This window comes from Uranotaenia lowii, chromosome 2 (genome assembly GCF_029784155.1).
Source record: "Uranotaenia lowii strain MFRU-FL chromosome 2, ASM2978415v1, whole genome shotgun sequence".
NCBI lineage: Eukaryota > Metazoa > Arthropoda > Insecta > Diptera > Culicidae > Uranotaenia > Uranotaenia lowii.
The window spans coordinates 202598903-202617769 of NC_073692.1; the positions used below are offsets into that span (position 1 = coordinate 202598903).

The window sequence follows — 18867 nt, forward strand, 5'->3', positions numbered from 1 at the left end:
AAAAAGAACGGGGATTGGTTTCAACAAAACGTATTGTTGTTTAATTTTATACTATTGATTCAGATTTTTCAATACTTTTCAGAAAAAAACTGAATTCAAATAAACGAAAAATATTGTTATTCGTACACTCACATTTTTTACTACTTTTATTTGAAATCTGGTTTGTTTTAAAACGAAAAAGAATTGTTTTCAATGACCGTGTAACTTTTAAACGATAAGTAAAAAAAAGAAAAAAAAGTGCGTGGAAAAATGTTCTTTGTAAATTGAAAGAGGAACGGAGCTTGAGTTCTTTGTGCTGGGGGTCTGGCCCGGAGTTCCCAAAGGAGCGTTGGATTCATTCCTTATGGATCCTTATACTTCGATTAAGGTGAGATGTTCAAGAGATTTGAGATTTATTGTAGATTTATAATTTTTATAACAATTTGTTTTCAGAAAAATGAACGGCAGGCCAATTCTAAGAAATGGGTTTTTTGCATTTCCCTCCCATCTTTCGTGTAAGTCGAAGCAGGCAAAACTCCAGAGTGGATGCCCATCGGAAGAATATAAGTGAAAACCGAAGTAAATAAAGTAACAAAATGTTATTTTTGGTGGTTTTTTTAATAAACTTTTATGAAAATCCTTACTATTTAAAATAAATTTGAAACCAAATTCATCTGCTTTTCATTTTAATTTAAAATAAAACTATTTCAAACCTTGAAACTGTTGTTATTTTGATTCTGTTTCTCATTCTCTTGATTCCAGAAAATTTTATGCGTTTTACCCAAAAAAATATTTATTTCGATAGAAATTTTGATTCATTTTTAAAAAGGGTGTATTTTTATTTCCAATCAAACGATAAGTTTAAATTAAATCGATATTTTTAATCAGGGTTACCAAAAATATATTTGTGCCTTTTCCCAACCAAAAATTTTATTATTTTTGGCCGAAATCTTATTGTTTCTAAAATATATTTTTCTGCGTGTGAAAGAAAAAACAATCCTGTTGTACACATTTGTTTCATTATTAAAAAAAATCAATTTGTGCCCTTTCAAAATGTTAAACTGGAGCTGTCAAAATGCTGATCAGGGGTGCCATCCGAACATATTTTCATCACTTTCATGTTCAGTTTAGGAACACATAAAAAAATTCCGTTTATTTAAGAAATGAATTCAAAATTCGCACCACCAGCCTTCTCTTCTTTCATGTTTTTCAGAAGATATGTCACAAGTTTCTTAGGCATAATTTCAAGTCCATTATCAGAAAACATGGATATTAGTTGTTAGCCTTTTTTTTGGAGCACTGGCATTTCGGAAACGATTTGTTAGCATTGATTTTTTTTATCAATTAATTAATTATGAACATTTAAAGGAGATTATTGTCATGATATTGCTGGATAAAAGCTCGGTATAATATCCTTTGACCTGAGATCTAGATTTGATAAATGTTCTAACAATTTTTATAGTTTGATAATGATAAACTAATTTGTTTGAAAATGTTCAAATATCAACAAGAAGCATCCAGCATGAGACAATTACAGTACCATCTTTTTTTTTGTAAATTCTTTATTTTAAACGGCTCATACCATCTTTAAATACGAATCGTTTAAAAAACCCATTTTTTTGCCAAATTGAAAACCGACACCCGTCATCTAGTTAAGAGAAAATAACGATATTTCTACGTAAATATTTTTTTCTTTAACTATTATTAGTTAGCAAAATTTTTATAAATAGTTAAGCAATTTTTTTCTATTCTGACCAATTGAATTAAAAATCCTTTTCTTAAAAAAGACTTTATGCGCATCCAAATCTATGTATCTTTTGAAACAATTAAATAAGGAAGGTGATTGAAAGTATAATTTCTCCGCTCCATATTTTGTTCAGAAATATTTACAAGTATGGAATGGAGATATTATCTTAAATTCCTTTTTGTTTGTTTGTTGATTTACTGAAATTTTTATGGTGCACACTGAACCCAAATTCACTCTTAAAATACACATGATTTTTCACTTAAAAACAAGGATCCAGTGATTTTCTTTCAATCAAGTGCGACATAAACATTTCACTTGGCAGTCACTTAAATTTCAAGTGAATTCATCCACATTCACTTCAGTCGTCACTTGAATTTGAAGTGAGAAAAAATATTCACTTCCCCATCACTTGAATTTCAATTGAATGTCGGGTTGTAATTGTGTTTATTTTCAGAGTTCAAAATGGCAAATTCTGAAGAGCAGCGTTTAAAGCTTATGCTGGATTTGGAGTTTCCCATCAATTCTTCTCTAGGCGATTTTGGTGGTAGTTTGTGTTAAACGTGATGTAAGAAAAAGTTATTTAAAGGTGTTATCATTTTGCAGCTTGTGGGTTGAACTGGACAGATTTTCTGGTTTGCAGCCGGGAAGATTTAGAAGTCGCACTATCCGCAGTAACCGCAGTAATTCACTTGACCGATCACTTAAGTGAATTTCACTTGACCCATCACTTAAAATTCAAATGAAATTACGTATGGCGAGAATTTACTAAAGATGTCACTTATTTTTTAAGTGAAAATTATTTTGCGTGCAAGAATAGAAACAAACAATTTCATTTATCATAACTGGCATCCCTGATCAAGTCGAGTCGGAATACACGCTATTCACAAGTTAGACGAATTTCTCGAATTAGTGCTTCCATTTTGTCCGCTAGAGGATGCTGATGGTGTCGCCTTCTCATTATATGAAGAAAATAAGTGTGGTGAATATTGATTTCAATTATATTTGGTTATAACCTAACGTCGGTGCCGAATAACTCCGGAAGTGGTGATCCCATATGCCTGGGTGGCATTTTGTAGATCCGTAGCTTCAGCAAATGGCCAACATATCAGTGCCACAACACCAGGGCTGTTCGTTTACGGGGGGTTTAATAATTTATTGATTGCCGGCGGGTGATGTTCTTCAAGTAGTCCAGCCGGCTCCAGCTCCTTCCGGATGGTGAAAAAAACGGTCGTTATAGTATCTCGCATTTCGCACCGAAATTATAAAAAATCTAAAAAAAGAATGCTTGATTCAGTAACAAACCTTTTTTCCTTGGAAGGCTACATAACAAATTATTCAAAGGAAAATAAAAACTTACCGGCAGATTGTGCGAGGACCGCTTGTGCTTTTTCAGCTTTCGTTTGTTGTGGCTGATTACTATGAACCGGTAGCATTGACTTTATGATAATTTTTGTGTTTTTATAAAAATTTCAAGTGGGGTCTTCTAATCCGTGTCCTGAAATATTTTTTGTTAGGTTAGAATTTTTATTTAAAGATAATCAATGTAAAACTATTTACCCCTTATCATACCATCAGATTTGATGTGTTCCGGATTACATGGACCGATTTAATTGAGAACTCGATTCAGTTACGCGGTATAATGGAATTTTCTTAAACGCGATCGTCTGCACATCGATTGTATTCAAAATGGCTACGATAAAAACACCAAATTATTCAAACATTTTCTGGTTAACGCGCGAGAACTACAAAAATGGTTAAAATTCATTAAGGAAAAATTCTTAAAAAATAACCATATTGCCAGTTTTTGGGCCAAAGCCATAAAATGGTTATTTTTGAACCAAAAATGGTTAAATAAAAATGAGCGTGAAGGGTTATCATCAGAGGTGCCAGGTGTTCTGATTTATCAGGATTTGTCCTGATTTTCGAGAGACCGTCCTGATTTTTCAAAAACTCTCAATTTGTCCTGATTTTCTAAAATTGGTCCCTAAAGTGTCCTGATTTGTCCTGATTTTCATAAAACTTCTCAAATATAATCAAATTTGTAGCTAAACTATAAGAAAATCGAATAAACAGGTTATGAAATAGATAAACCCATTCAACAGATGGTAATCTTCGGTTCAGCGATGATATTTAAATGGTGTTTTTCGATATGAACTACAAGCCACCCAAGAAGCTGCTTACTGTTGTTGCGTAAATCAAGGCGTTTACAGCACCTGTATTGCGCCTTTATTTATGCAATTTAGGCAGAAATCCTTAATATTTTCAAGAATCTAGAGGTGTCCTGAAAAATCCTGATTTTTAGCTTCGCGATGTCCTGATTTTTGACGAAACCACCTGGCACCCCTGGCTTGTCATGTAAGATCAAGTACACAAAAAAAAAATCATAGTAAAATTACTAAATCCGTGGTTTAAATGAACAACACGCAACCATATTTTTGAGTCAATAATGTTTTGTTCTTGATATTACCATGCGCATAGTAATTTTACTTTGTGTTGATTTTGGCTGCGCATAGTAATTTTGACTACATTCATAGTAAAATTGTCAATGAAATCATGAGTATTTTTTACATTGTGCATGGTAAAATTGATATGTTTCATAATAAAATTGGTACGTGTTATGATATAAATAAGTATATGTTGCTTGATTTGATAACAAAATTACCATGCGCCATGGTATAACTATATTGCAGCACGATAGGATTAATACTCTTTGTGATTTTTTCGAGATCTAGAAATAATTTAGTTTGAAACAAATTACGTTTTTATTTTTCCTTAATAACTAAAATGGTCCGCTAATAACTTTGATGATTAATTGTCGGGCTCTGAAAAAAATTTAAAAAAACACTTAATGAGTAGATCAAATTTGGTAATTGTTGTACTTACGCTGGAATCGATATGAACGTTGGCAGTCATCTTGAGACCAATGATCCAGAAAGTGGGCAAGGATTATTCTTCTGGAAATTGCTATCATCCCGTTAATCTTCAGCGGCTGGTTGGGAGGGAGACCCCCACGGCCAGGGAATTCGGGTTGCATCGAATGGAACACCTTAAGATTAGAAGAAAGATTTTGTTAGCATATTCTATAAGTAGTAAATAAGAAGTAACAAAAAAAACACAATCTACTCACCTGAGGGAATGCGTTTCCCGATCCGAGAATGACGCTGATTCCAATCCTCACACCAAGTGCGCAGATCACCTGATTAGTTGAAACAGCATATTCACCTCATCGACGTTCCCGCGCAACAATTTTGTCCGCGTTCCGAGACCCCGAACGGCTGACCCGAAAAAAAAAACACTCGACCGAAGTACAAATTACTAAGTCCGTTCAACAGCCAATTGAAATCGGTTTCAATCGATTTCGATTGGTAAATTTTTGTTCACTCAGCCAATGTTGTGATCGAAACTAATCCAATTGACGTTCAATGAAGCCAATCGGAATCGATCGAAACCAATCGAAATCGATCAAGCTCGAGAGCAGGATTCGTTTCTATCGGTTTCTATCACACTAACACAAATGCAGTTGTTTACTGTCAAAAAAACAGCTGATTCGGTTTGTTTTTTAAATTTAAAGTTTGAAAGTGATGTCTTTAGGTGCGGTGTTGTCTGTCGTGTGCTGAGTCGGTGGTGCTGTGCAATGATGTTGTGCCAGTGGTGCTGTGCTAGTGGTGCAGTGTTAGTGGTGTCATTCGGTTCGGTGTTTTTTGCCGGATGCAGAGTCGGTGCGTGCTGTGCCAGTCGTGCTGTTTCGGTGGTGTAGTGTTGAAATGGTGTCTGGCAATTGCTAGAGACAAAAATTGATTTGGTGTTTCGTTTCTGTTGACCGTGCAGGTGCTAATGAAAGGTGTCGGTAATGAGGTGGTGTCTCGTTGTCAGTGCTGTGCCAGAAGTGCTGTGTCAGTGATGCAGTTTTAGAAGTATAATTTATTGCAGTTGCTGCACCGAAGCAAAAGTGAAAATAAATGCAATAAGATTGAAATAAATACTTGATACATATTTTGAACAATAGAAGAAATTTATTTTTAATCACAATATTCCCAAATCCCAAAAGTCAGAATACAATATTCCCATGAAGTAAGGTTTTGTTTCAATTTTCCCATGAGGTAAGGTGTTGTTTTCCCATTTCGTAGATTCTTTGGCACATCTGTAGCCTAGAATGGCACCACCACTCCTCAACCGGACCACGCCTGAATGAATGACATCTTTTTATTATCGAGGTGGTGAGTTTCTAGTATGTGTCGGCTTTTGTCTTCATAGTTATTGGGGTCCTAAAGAAAACCAATAATCACTTTTTCTCATAAGCTGCTAAAATTATTAAAAAATACTAACCTTTTTTACTTTTTAAATTCTGGTGGAACTGAAAGAGTGATATTACTTCCATCAGCAGCTTCCGGACTCGTTTTTTGGTCTGCCCACCGTCTTGTTTTGGCAGCGGTCATTCATCTCTGTGAAATTTCATATCCAGGATCGTTTTTGTATTGGAAAAAGAGAAAATACCCATCATTTAATTCAGACAAACGAAGATATCGGAAAAAATAATTTTCGACTAATGTGCGCACCCGTTTAAAATTCTTAAAAAACGACTAACAATGCATTGGGTACGTTTGATTTGAGTTAATTGCCTAAAACTTTTTGTATAATGCTTAAAGAATCCCGAAATCTCAAAGGGTACAGCTGAATGAGAAAATGACAATAAACACAGCGTGTTAGTATTAGTGTCTGGCTGTTCATTCAGCAGCTTGATAGAAATCGATTGAAGTCAATTGGAAAAACAGCTGATCAACTGTCAATCCATTTCAATTGATTTCGATTGAGTTCTGTTGAACACACCTACTATGAATTATAATGAGCATAGTATTTCGACAACACAAATGACGGTGTTTCAACAATACCATGGGCATAGTAATTTCAAGAACACGAATCGTGTCATATCTAAATATCATGCGCATGGTAATTAAGCCACGAGGAAATTACTATGAGCTGTCAAAGTAAGGGCATCCGCAGCAATCGCGAGTATAGTGAAAATGCTCACGCGTTTGATCACTTTTAAACCGCACCGGGGGTTAGTATGTGGGTGAGCAAAATAGGGCCGTTGCCGTCGGGACCGACAAAATCACCAAATTTGCTCACTAGAAAGGGGCGAGAGCAAACATGCACTGAAAAAAATCTACCATTTAAGGCTAAGTTCAACAAACGATGTTTATTAAAATTTTGTAATTTTGGTAAACAATTTGTTGATTAATTAAGCAATTGTGGCTTTTCTTTTGATTCGTTCGAACGTGCGGACGGAATTTTGTTCGCGGGGGGATCGGAAATGTGTCGAAAATTATATAGAGCCATTTTGGAAGTATTCTGTGCTGGGTCGAAAGAGGTGAAAATTTAGGCCCTCGGAATCGGTGGCCCAGGGTTTGTTCTTCGCAGCCGAGTGGGTCGTCGGAATTAGCATAATTTTGAACAGTGCAGAACTTGCAATTGACCAGCATCGAGTAACAACAACGTAAGCAATGCAGGTAAGTGAAAAAACTGTTTATTTAGCGAAAATTTATTTTTTTTTAATTTTTTTCTACCCTCCGTACAGGTTGGAAAAGTATAGGCAGAAAAAAAAACTTCACTGTCTGACCGGGGCCATGAGCAACATCTTTAGCAGATAAGTTTGAACCGGGGCAATGACGCATACAATCCTCCTTCTCGCTGCGCTGCACCAGGGAAAACGGTTCCGACTCACTGAAGCCAAAGTCTTGGACCAGCGGCGGAAAACCTCCTGTTTGATCGTGGAACTCCACAGCAGCTGGCATATTTCGCGCAAGTTCCGCTGAATTTCGGATGATTCCGGCTGACACTGCACAGAATTCACTTAAGTTCTAGCTGCATCCGCAACCTGACCCGGTTGCTGGTCGCTCGAAACTGCGTGGCCCTGTTGCTGCTGTATGGCATCTTCAACCAGCATGTCGACTTTGGCGTCACATAACGGATAGCAGTTAACCCGTCGAATAACCTCCAACAATCGCTATGCATAATAATAATTAATAATTAATAAAAATGATAATAACCGAAATTGAAGCGAAAAAACTATCGACTCCGAAAATTTATTCGATCAGTAAATTTAATTTAATATTTTCTGTTAAAGTTTTCTCAGTGCAATGCACAATTTAAAAATAATATGCTTCCACCCGGTGCGCGAAAGAGTGTGTATACCAAAATCGGTCCGCTGAAATGAGCAAAATCGGGCCGCGTATACTCTCGTATTGGTGCGTTTGCTCTAAGCATAGTAAAAATACTATGTCGTAGTATTATCACCCAGATTTTTGGTAAAAAATACTAAATCATGGTCGAAAATACTAAATGATGGATATAGTAAAATTATCATGACTCTGTATTAGAAAAACCCATGCAATTTTTTTTTTCCGTGTAGAGGTTTGACCCAAGGAATATTTAAATAAGGTAGTGCCGAGAGCCATATTGGATTTTTTTTTGTGACGTCACAAAAACGATTGTATCGAAAATTTATGTGAGAATGGTGGGAATTTCAAAGAAAAACACGTTTTAGAACAAAATCGATCTCCAATTTCATTTCGATTTTATTGTAAGGTCTCTATTTCACTATTTTATGAAGTTTTTTCGTAATTGGAAGATTGCATTATGTTTTTGTTCTTAATTTATTAATTTTTTTTTTTTTTTTTTTTGTAAATCTTTATTTGAAACGGCTCATACCTTCAGGTTTTAAGGAGCCAAACTCGTTTTTTGTTTTTACAATATTTTGCTTAGCTTAACACTTTTATTTTAAAGAGAAAGAAGATAGGAAAGGGAAATATGAAAATAAAAAAGAATTATAGACGAAGATCGATAGCTTTTAGAAAAAGGTAGATTTCGAACATGTAGTCCAAATCTAGCACAGCTAGTACATCTCTCACTGGAACATTAGGTGGTTTTCCTCGGGCCCGAAGGGAGTCAATTAAATTCGTTCTGGCGACAAGATGGACCTCACACGACCAGACAGTATGCTCGATGTCATGGTAACCTTGGCCGCAACTACACAAATTGCTGCCAGCAATGTCAAAACGATAGAGTACCGCGTCTAAGGAATAATGATTGGACATGAGACGGGAAAATATACAAATAAAATCCCGACTCAGATCCAATCTATTAAACCAGGGTTTAAGGCTTACCTTTGGAATAATCGAGTGGAGCCACCGACCCTTCTCATCCTCGTCCCATTTGCGCTGCCAGTTGACAAGAGAGTTTCTTCGAACTAAGAAGTAAAATTCGTTGAAGACGATTTCACGGTGATATGTGTCGCCTTCCATCGCCCCCACCTTTGCCAGAGAGTCCGCCCTCTCATTACCCATTATCGAGCAATGTGAGGGGACCCAAACGAAGGTGATGGCAAAGCAACGTCTTGATAAAGCACTCAGAGTCTCTCGTATCTTCCCGAGGAAATACGGTGAGTGCTTTCCTGGTCTTATTGAACGGATTGCTTCAACAGAACTGAGGCTGTCCGTTATAATGTAGTAGTGTCCTACTGGCCTTGAAACGACGCTGTCCAACGCCCAGTAAATGGCTCCTAACTCTGCGATGTATACCGAGCATGGTGGATGGAGGTTATAAGAGGCGGTAGCTATTTCGTTAAAAACTCCAAATCCCGTTGATTCCTCTATAAGCGACCCATCTGTAAAGTACATTTTGTCAGCATCGACGTGTCTATATTTAGCATCGAAAATTCTTGGAATCAGAAGTGGGCGATGTGAATCAGGGATTCCACGAATTTCTTGCTGCATAGACAAATCAAACTGGACAGAAGAGGTGTCGTAGTCAGGGATGAAAACACGAGTTGGAGAGTACGAAGAAGGATTAAACTGCATGGACATAAAGACATGATATATAGACATAAATCTTATTTGAAGATTTTGCTCAAGTAGTCTTTCAAAATTTACGATCACCAATGGGTTCATGACCTCACACCTGATGAGGAACCGGAGTGATAATAAATTGAATCGATCTTTTAGTGGGAGTATGCCTGCCAAAACTTCAAGACTCATGGTATGCGTTGAGAGCATACAGCCCAAAGCGATGCGAAGACAACGATATTGGATACGCTCGAGTTTGATGAGATGAGTTTTAGCAGCTGACTGGAAACAGAAGCTACCATATTCCATAACTGAGAGAATAGTTGTTCGATACAATTTTAAAAGATCTTCTGGATGGGCTCCCCACCAGGTGCCAGTGATTGATCGGAGAAAATTGATTCTTTGTTGGCATTTTCCTTTCAGATACTCAATGTGGGCTCTCCAGGTACACTTGGAATCAAACCAAACCCCAAGATACTTAAAACACCTCGATTGAGTGATCGTTCTGCCTAGGAGTTGAAGCTTAGGTTGAGCAGGTCTACGTTTCTTAGAGAAAACAACCATCTCCGTTTTCTGTGGAGAAAACTCAATCCCAAGCCCCAAAGCCCAGGTTGACAATCTGTCTAAAGTATCTTGTAAAGGTCTGTGCAGATGAGACTCAGTAGATCCTGTGACAGACACTACTCCGTCATCTGCAAGTTGTCTTAGTGTGCAACCTTCAGAGAGACAACTGTCGATGTCACTTACGTAAAAGTTGTACAAAAGTGGACTCAAACATGAACCTTGCGGGAGGCCCATGTAAGAAGTCCTTCTAATTGAAATATCTCCGTGAGCAAAGTTCAGATGTTTCTCACAAAGCAAGCTGTATAAGATGTTGTTCAATAGTGGAGGCAGACCCCGAGAGTGCAACTTGTCTGACAACACCTCTATAGAGACTGCATCAAAAGCTCCCTTTATGTCTAGAAACACTGAAGCCATTTGCTCACGTTTTGCGTACGCCATTTGTATCTCTGAAGACAGCAAAGCAAGACAATCGTTTGTCCCTTTGCCCCTTCGAAACCCAAATTGGGTATCTGAAAGGAGACCATTTGTTTCCACCCATTTATCCAATCGGAACAAAATCATTTCCTCCATCAATTTCCGAATGCAAGACAACATCGCTATTGGACGGTACGAATTAAAATCGGACGCTGGTTTCCCAGGCTTTTGGATAGTAATAACTCTCACTTGTCTCCAATCTTCGGGAACAATGTTATGCTCTAAGAATTGATTAAATAAATTCAACAAGCGAAATTTGGCGGCATCCGGAAGGTTTTTCAACAAGTTGAATTTTATTTTATCAACTCCCGGAGCTGAATTGTTACAAGAGAGGAGAGCAAGTGAGAATTCCATCATTGAAAAGCTGGAATCCAAATCACATCTGTTCGGAGACACACTTCGGATGATTTTTTACACAGGTGTGGAATCTGGACAGATTTTCCGTGCGAAATTTAAAATCCATTTATGCGAATGTTCTTCACTTTCGTTCGTGGAAGAACGATTGCGCATGCTGCGTGCCACATTCCACAAAGTGCTTAAGGATGTTTCCCGCGATAAACCTCCCACAAAATTACGCCAATGTGCACGTTTTTTTCCCTTGATCAGGTTTTTAAATTGCTGCTCAAGAGCAAAATACGCGTTGAAGTTATCCAGGGTTCCGTGTTTCCGAAAAACTTTGAAAGCGTTCGATTTGTCCACGTACAGTTTAGTACAATGACTGTCCCACCATGGATTGGGAGGCCTTCGGCGAACAGATGGATCTGGGATGGGTTTCGTTTGAGATTGAACTGCACTTTCATAAATCAAGCGAGCAAGAAAAGTATATTCCTCCAACGGAGGTAATACATCCACAGAATTGATGGTTGAAATAACTGCGTCCGAGTACTTTTTCCAGTCGATGTGTCTTGTGAGATCATATGCCATGTTTGTTGAGTTTGAAGTGTTGACCCCATTGGTGATCGATATTTTGATAGGCAAGTGATCACTACCATTGGGATCGGGGATTACCTTCCACTGGCAATCCAATGATAGTGAATTTGAGCAGAGTGAGAGGTCAATTGCACTTTGTCTTGCAGGAGGTTTAGGTACTCGTGTTTTTTCACCCGTGTTCAAAATTGTTAAATTGAAACTGTCACAAATGTCATAAATAAGAGTAGAACGACTATCGTCAATTTGTTCTCCCCAGACAGTTCCATGTGAATTGAAGTCACCCAGGATCAACCTTGGCTCAGGAAGTACTGAGCACAGGTCCTCTAGGTGACTTCGATCCACTGCAACTCTATGAGGCCAGTACAAACTGACAACGCATAAGTCCTTACCTCTTATAGTTGTATGACATGCAACAGCTTCAATTCCTCCTGATAAAGGGAGGTGGATTCTATAAAAGGAGTGGCGCTTATTGATCCCCAAAAGCACCCCTCCATAAGAATCGTTGCGATCCAGACGGATAATGTTAAAGTCGTGGAATGGAATATCTGTTTGAGAAGAAAGCCATGTTTCAGAAAGGGCAAAAATATCGCAACTAGTTTCATGAAGAAGATGTTTGAACGGATCCAATTTAGGGATTAAACTACGACAATTCCACTGCAACACAGTGATATCTCCGACCTCTCGGCTTAAATTAGCCATCGAGAGAGATAAACACTGATAGAAAGGGCCAAGTTTGCATCAATTGCTTCAAAAGTGTCTTTACTATAGGGAGCATTGTAGTAACAATGCCTCTTACGGATTCAGATACGTTTAAGAACGAGAAAATTCCATTAAGAATGTCAGAAAGCTTGAAAAGTCCTGGCTGGGAGACTGATTCAGACAAAACCGCGTTAGTGGTTGGAGTACTCGCTGCAGCTGATGTCCCCGCTGTTGATGTGAAATTTGGTGGTGAAAAAGTCGTTCGGAATCCAGGAGGAACTAGTTTTTCTTTATTCGGAGCTACCGACTTTTTAGTGGCGCTGATTGGAGAACTAATAGTAGGGATTTTGTTTGGAACTTTGGAGGACTTGGAAGTTGTTTTGGCTCGTTTCCGTGAGTTTGCCACAAAAACGAAAGGGGTCTCTTCATCAGTGGAGTCCTCATTGTCAACTGGCAGCACTGAAAAAATGTTACTTAACTGAGGTTGAGTCGGGGGAGAAGCGCTCTTTAAAATAGCGGCGTAAGAACGATTGGATCGTTCTTTTAAAGAGCGCCTCTCCTTATCCCAGCGACTCTTAAATGCCTCGCACACAGAGATATCATGAGGTGAGCCCCCGCAATAGACACATTTCTGTTCTATTGCTGAGCACGCTCCTTCCTCATGAATCTCTGCGCAACGAGGGCAGCGTGCCTTGTTACAACAATGGGACTCGGTGTGTCCCATTTTCATGCACTTTTTGCAACTCATTGGGCGAGGCACAAAGAGTCGCACAGGAAGCTGTAGAGAGTAATATGAGTGGAAATAATCAAAATGAAATAAACAATAAAGCAAATTGAAAATATGCAGAATAGTAGGATTGTAAATATTTTAAATGAAACATACTTTGAATGAATCTATAAAAATGGCAGCACTTATACAATAATGTTTAATAAGCCCATGCAGCAAACCTGCAGCTGACACAATGAATCGTTTAACGGGGAATAGAGAAGAAAAGTCAGACATTAACGAAAAGGAGGAAAGCGACCAGTTTACAGACTAGTTTCTTGAAGGAAGGACGGACTTTTGAGCGTACCGAAAGGATTGATTCCTGAAAGAAGGGACGCTGTCCTAAAGTGTAGGTTAAGATGAAGAGAGGGAAACGAGTGGATCGGAAAATAAATGGGTCGGTCTCGACAGAAGCCTCAACATTCCGTTGATCAAAACGTAGTGAGGGAGGGCGGTACCTGCGAAGGTTACGCGAAATGAGGCTGAAGGCGAGTACTTTTTAACTCCGTTCACAACGTTGGCAGTTTTAAGTTGACGGCAATCCAAGATTTCGACCGAAGTCGACTCAAGGCCTTTAAACTTTCCAACGCCGTTGGACTTAACGTACTCTGCCTCCAGGCTCATTTCCGTTATCACGCCCTCGATCTCGACGTTTCGAGACGGAACAAAAACATGGTACTCAAGGTTAATGAACTTGCTGGCAACAATTTCATTTGCACCTTTCCGATCAGCCACTACAACGCGCAGCTTGTCAGGTCGCACCTTTGAAATGCTGGTCACGGAGGGCCACCTCGCCAGATCTTTGGTGATCTGTACCACGTTAAGACGTTTTCCATTAGGTTTGGGCCGGATGAAAACCACCCAAGGCCCAGTAAAAGATGAACCGTCTGTGTAGGTTCGGAGTCGGGGTGTTCTACTCTCAACCGTGGTGGACAAAGAACTAACACTCATCGAAGAATGAGAAACATTTGACGGACCAGCATCATCTGAATCCTCCAAATGCTCCTCATCTTCGTAGGTAACATCCTTATCATCCTCAGCTGAGGAGTTCAACTCCCCGCCATCGTTCATATTTTCTCACGAGAACACGAGTGCTCCCGTTTTGAAAATATAAACGAAGCACACAATGATCGAATAAAGGGAAACAGATAGAGAAGAAAAAGTGAAAAAAGAATAAAAGACTCACAAGCTTTTGCACTTTGTTTCTACAAATGTTTTCACCAGCCACGTGGTCCTCCGTTGGAGCAAGATGTAGACGTTGATCGGACCAAATGCTCGACCGTCCTGTGATTACCCGGATGCGGCGATCAGAACCGAATCCTCCGAGTTACCGCCCTGACGATGTCCAAAATCCGAATTTGAAGGGCGAACAGGAAGGCGCCTTCCGAAGATGAATATGGCCTTGATGGAGATGGTGATGGAAAAAAAACCTGCTGCAGCGAACCAAATTGGCGTTTGCACACCTGTGCCAGCCGGCTCCGTTGACAAACCCCGGCAATTAACGACCGAGCCAGCAGGAAAAAATCACTCCTCGTGGAAAAACGTACTTCGGAACACAGCACTTTTGTTAGGTTAAAAAAGTCAAACAAAACACTCAGGCAGAAAAAAAATGCCTTAATTTATTAATGAATGCAATGTCGCCTTGATGCTAAAACGTGCAAAAATGAAGAAAATATCAGCTTCAAAACGGTCTAGCTGGTAGATATTGAGTGCTCAACTGATTGTCATGATTTTAATCCATCCCGTTTACCATATACAACCTTCATGTAGAACAATTAACATCAATTCATGATTGTTAACTCAGTTACTAAAATGCCAATAAAAGATTGTGGTTTTGTATAAAAAATTGTGTTTTGATCACTTTATTGTAATAAGGAGCTTAAACTGCACTGACTTGAACATTTTCATGAAAGACTTTGAACTAATTTTAAAGTTTTGAAAATTTCAGTGGTTCAAATCCACCATTTTTTCGAACTTCGATGGTCTATTTTATAGAAAAATTATTCGAAAATGCAACTTTTTTTGTACCTATCTTGAAGAGCAAGAATCCTTCTACAATAACATGTTTTCAAAGTGGATAAATTCCAACAGATTCTTCGAATTACAATCGAAAAAGAAAACTATCCTAGTAAATTAATAGATTTTTCGTGATTGTGACGTCTCAGCCTGTACCAATACTGAAGCAGGGCTGCCTTGGCACTACCTTCTTTAAATATTCCTTGGGTTTGACCCTGGGGGAGGAAGACTGAATAAAAAAAGAAAAAAATCTTTCAAACGTCAAATTTCTCTCATCAATCTACCGACCAGTGCGGAGGTTCAAAATTTTATTTTCTTATTTAGTGATTTTTAATAGAACTTGTTTGATGCTGAATGCACTTGTTTCGCACAAAACAATGATTGAATTAGGTTTTGTTTTGCTCTGGAAAATTCTTGTATGATATGGCGTATTAAGTCGCTCAAATTTCGTCAAAGTTTTGAAGCTGATAAATAAAAATGGTTTGATTAATTGTTGTTCTAAAAACTTAGCTAAATCTAAATTTAGCACCCAAACAACTGAGTTACATGACTCGCAACACGAAACTGATCAATATATTAGTACTTATTTTACATCCATGATAAGCTTCTCTAAGCTCCATATTTTGGCAAATTTGGAATATCTGCCAGCTGGCTTTCCTTCCGAAGAAGCCTTGTTAAAATTGTTATATTAAATTTTAAATCTGTTATACTAGTTCTAGTTTCAATATTATTGGCCCACTGTCAGTCATGTCAGCTTGTACTAAAAAGCCGCCATATGATTGTTTTGGTTTTTATATCAGCCAGGTGCCAGGTGTCTTGATTTTACGGGATTTGTTCTGATTTACTTGATTTACGTATACGAGAGAGTCCTGATTTTTCAAAAACTGTAAAATGATTTTCACAAAAGCATCACAATTAAAACCGAATTTGTGGTTAAATTGTGAAAATATTGATCAAAATCTGTTATAGAATACTTGAAACCCATTGCTCCGATGGTATTCCATGATTTTGATGATTTAAATGATGTTTTTCGATACAGTTGCGGGCAGGCAAGAAGCTGTGTCACACATTTGCATAAATTAAGGCGTCTACATCAAATGTATTTCGCCACTATTTATGCAATCTAAGCAGAGCTGCATTCCTTTTTTATTTTCATCAATCTGTGGTGTCCTGATTTTTTCTTCGCGGTGTCGGTGTCCTTGTTATTGACAAAACCACCTGGCACCCCTGATCATGACGACCAAATCATTACAAAAGGGTTTACAAAAATAAATATTTAGCTTTTCATCCAAAACTTTTGATTATTCGCCATTTTTTTTTCAAACATCCTTGTAAAGTTGAACTTACAATGTTAATGTTAATGTAAAACTCCTAAAAAATCGTTGGTTAGAGATTTGACAGCTGTTTCAGTCCTCTGTAAAAAATAAATAAAAAACCATATAGCGGGCATATAGATTTATGCCCTTTCGTCATACTACTCTAGGAATAACATCATCGTCGACGATCGAAATTTTGGAAAAAAAATCAATCGTAAAGTGCATCACCAGCAGCGAACGACCAAGGATTATAATAGTTTTTTCGCAAGTCCACGTCGCGAGTGAAGGAAATCAATAATTGGTTGCAAGCAACGTGAAGATAAGTTAACTCCGACGATGGATGGTACCGAAATGGAAAACTGCGGAGTTTATTAATATTTCAAGTGTTGGAAAGTGTTTGTATGTGCTCATCCTGTTGGCTAGATAGTTACGTGTTTAGTTCGGTGGGGTGACATCCTAATTTCTCCAGGATTGCTTTCCAGGGGTTGAGCATAAATGTGAATTTACCACCATTGGGATATTTTTGGATATAACAAAGGTGAAGTGTAAATGTAAATAATTTCGAAACATGGAACGGTTCGAGCTTGTAAACGGATCCGGAGGAGCTATTGAAAATCAATCCCTCACATCATCGCTAGAGGAGGATCGTAGCTTCGAGGAATACTGTGATGAATCCAGCAATCGAGTGGTAGATTTGAAGGATTGGACATCCTCGAAAAAAAAATCTTCGGAAAACCACTCAGATAATCAGCGAAAATCGGTTCCGGAAGCTTCGCCAGAAGCTGTCGTCACTGACAAGGCTCCACCGATAGGTTCATCGTCTCCTACTGGGGGTAAAAACATTGCTTTTGTTCAACCAAACAATCATCGGCGATCGGACGAACCAACGGAGCTGAGTTTTGAAAAATGTAAGCTGAAGTTTCTTGGAAGTATACACCATAATACAGTACTGGGCAAAATAAATTCCACACTTTCCCTAAATTATTTTAAAAAAATATATAAAAATAGCAAACAATATTATGTAGTCTACATTGAAGAACTGACTGTATTAGAACGATTTTTGAGATCATCTGAAAAATGATGAAAATGCATATAAGACAGTCTTGCGAATAGCGGCAGTTCAGTGTTGTTCCAATTTTTCATGATCCATGCTGATAATATGAATGGGAGTTTAAACACTTGCCCTTCCTTCCGCTGAACAATGGGAAAATATGGTAGCGAAAATATCATAATTAGCCGTCATAAAGTGATACTTTTCAATAGGGCATAATCTGTTTGGTTAGGTATTTAGTTAGCTAGTTTTGTTTTGTTGCATCACTAAATAAATTCTCAGCGTTTTTTATTTTCTCTTTGAAAGTCAAATATTCAAAAATGTTGACGAAAACAAATTTCTAAGTTAACATTTGTCCCCTAACATACTTAGGGCAAGTGTAAATGCAAAGCTTATTTTCAGATGCGTCAAATTTAAAATTGATTTAATCCGTATTTCTGTTTGTTTGTTTTATCAAGTTTCATCTGCAGTATTCCTGCAGTATAAATTTATGTTTGTTACTCCACTTTCAACGATTCAACATTTGGAATACCCCTTCTGGTCTTTCCAACATATTGAATCATTTTGAAGATGAATTTCTTAAAAGTTCGACGTTTACCCTTGCCCCACCGTTTAAGTTGACAGGAGGGAATATTGTTTTTAACACTTTAAGGGTATACTTAAAATTTCACATAAAAATTTTGCTTCCAGTTCTATATCAGTTCGAAAGTCTCACTTTCCAAAAAAGAAGCGGATACAAATAGAGTGTCCATTTCCCGGCCATTTTCTCATTCCCGGGAATCGGGAAATCTGGTGGCCTATTTCCCGGGAATTCCCGGATCCCGGGAAATATTCAAAATCATGTAAAATATATGCACTTCGTTTCAAATATACATAGCTTATCGAACCTTTCATGCATACGAGCCCATAATTTGTTCAAAACGTACACTTTACAATGATTTTTTAAACATTATTTTTAATAAAATTGATCAAACTGTTTTCAACAATGAAAAATTCAAAAACAGTCTAACCAACTATAAAAAAATCTGAATAAGTCAAATTAAGAATGCAAATCCATGCAACTAAAGGTTTATAAAAAAAAATGTTTTTATTTGTTTGGTTATTCCAACCATTTTTCGTTTCTCTGAACACTTTACATATTTCTTCTTTATATGAAAAAAAACGATGTATTCTTCATTTTGAGGTTTTGAAGTTTATCTGGCTTTCCAAGCCAAAGGGAAACAAGTGCATGAAAGTTACTTTCGAGAAAACACAATGTTTCTACCTGCTGCGCGATTTTTCAAATATTTTTCGAACTGTTGTGGGTTTTTGTTCAATGAATACGGCGTGGAAATACATATAATATTTTTAAACTAATCTATTTGAATAAAATAATTGCACCAAATGGCTGCAAAATGTCTACTGCCACAGGAATCGGCATATTCTCAATGAGTTTTGTATGACTACATTTACAAAAATACAATAAGAATGATTACAAAGGCTTT

At 37.7% G+C, this 18867-nt stretch overlaps 1 protein-coding gene and 2 long non-coding RNA genes across 3 annotated transcripts in view; 2 read left to right on the forward strand and 1 right to left on the reverse strand.

Moving 5' to 3' along the window:
* The first annotated feature begins 230 nt into the window (after positions 1 to 230).
* LOC129744689 (uncharacterized) lies at positions 231 to 648 on the forward strand. Its single transcript, XR_008736972.1, has 2 exons — positions 231 to 367; positions 433 to 648. It is a non-coding gene; the product is annotated as an uncharacterized LOC129744689 (long non-coding RNA).
* A 2108-nt stretch (positions 649 to 2756) lies between these two features.
* On the reverse strand, positions 2757 to 3417 carry LOC129745267 (uncharacterized). The gene is made up of 3 exons (XR_008737109.1): positions 3284 to 3417; positions 3084 to 3221; positions 2757 to 2996 (listed from the first exon to the last, which is right to left on the reverse strand). It is a non-coding gene; the product is annotated as an uncharacterized LOC129745267 (long non-coding RNA).
* A 13050-nt stretch (positions 3418 to 16467) lies between these two features.
* The window catches only part of LOC129744099 (TBC1 domain family member 20), a 30898-nt gene continuing 28498 nt past the window's right edge, over positions 16468 to 18867 (forward strand). Inside the window, exon 1 of the mRNA XM_055736461.1 lies at positions 16468 to 17240. Within this exon, the coding sequence (XP_055592436.1) occupies positions 16901 to 17240 (340 nt within the window). The 5' untranslated portion in view covers positions 16468 to 16900. The remainder of the gene's footprint in view (positions 17241 to 18867) is intronic.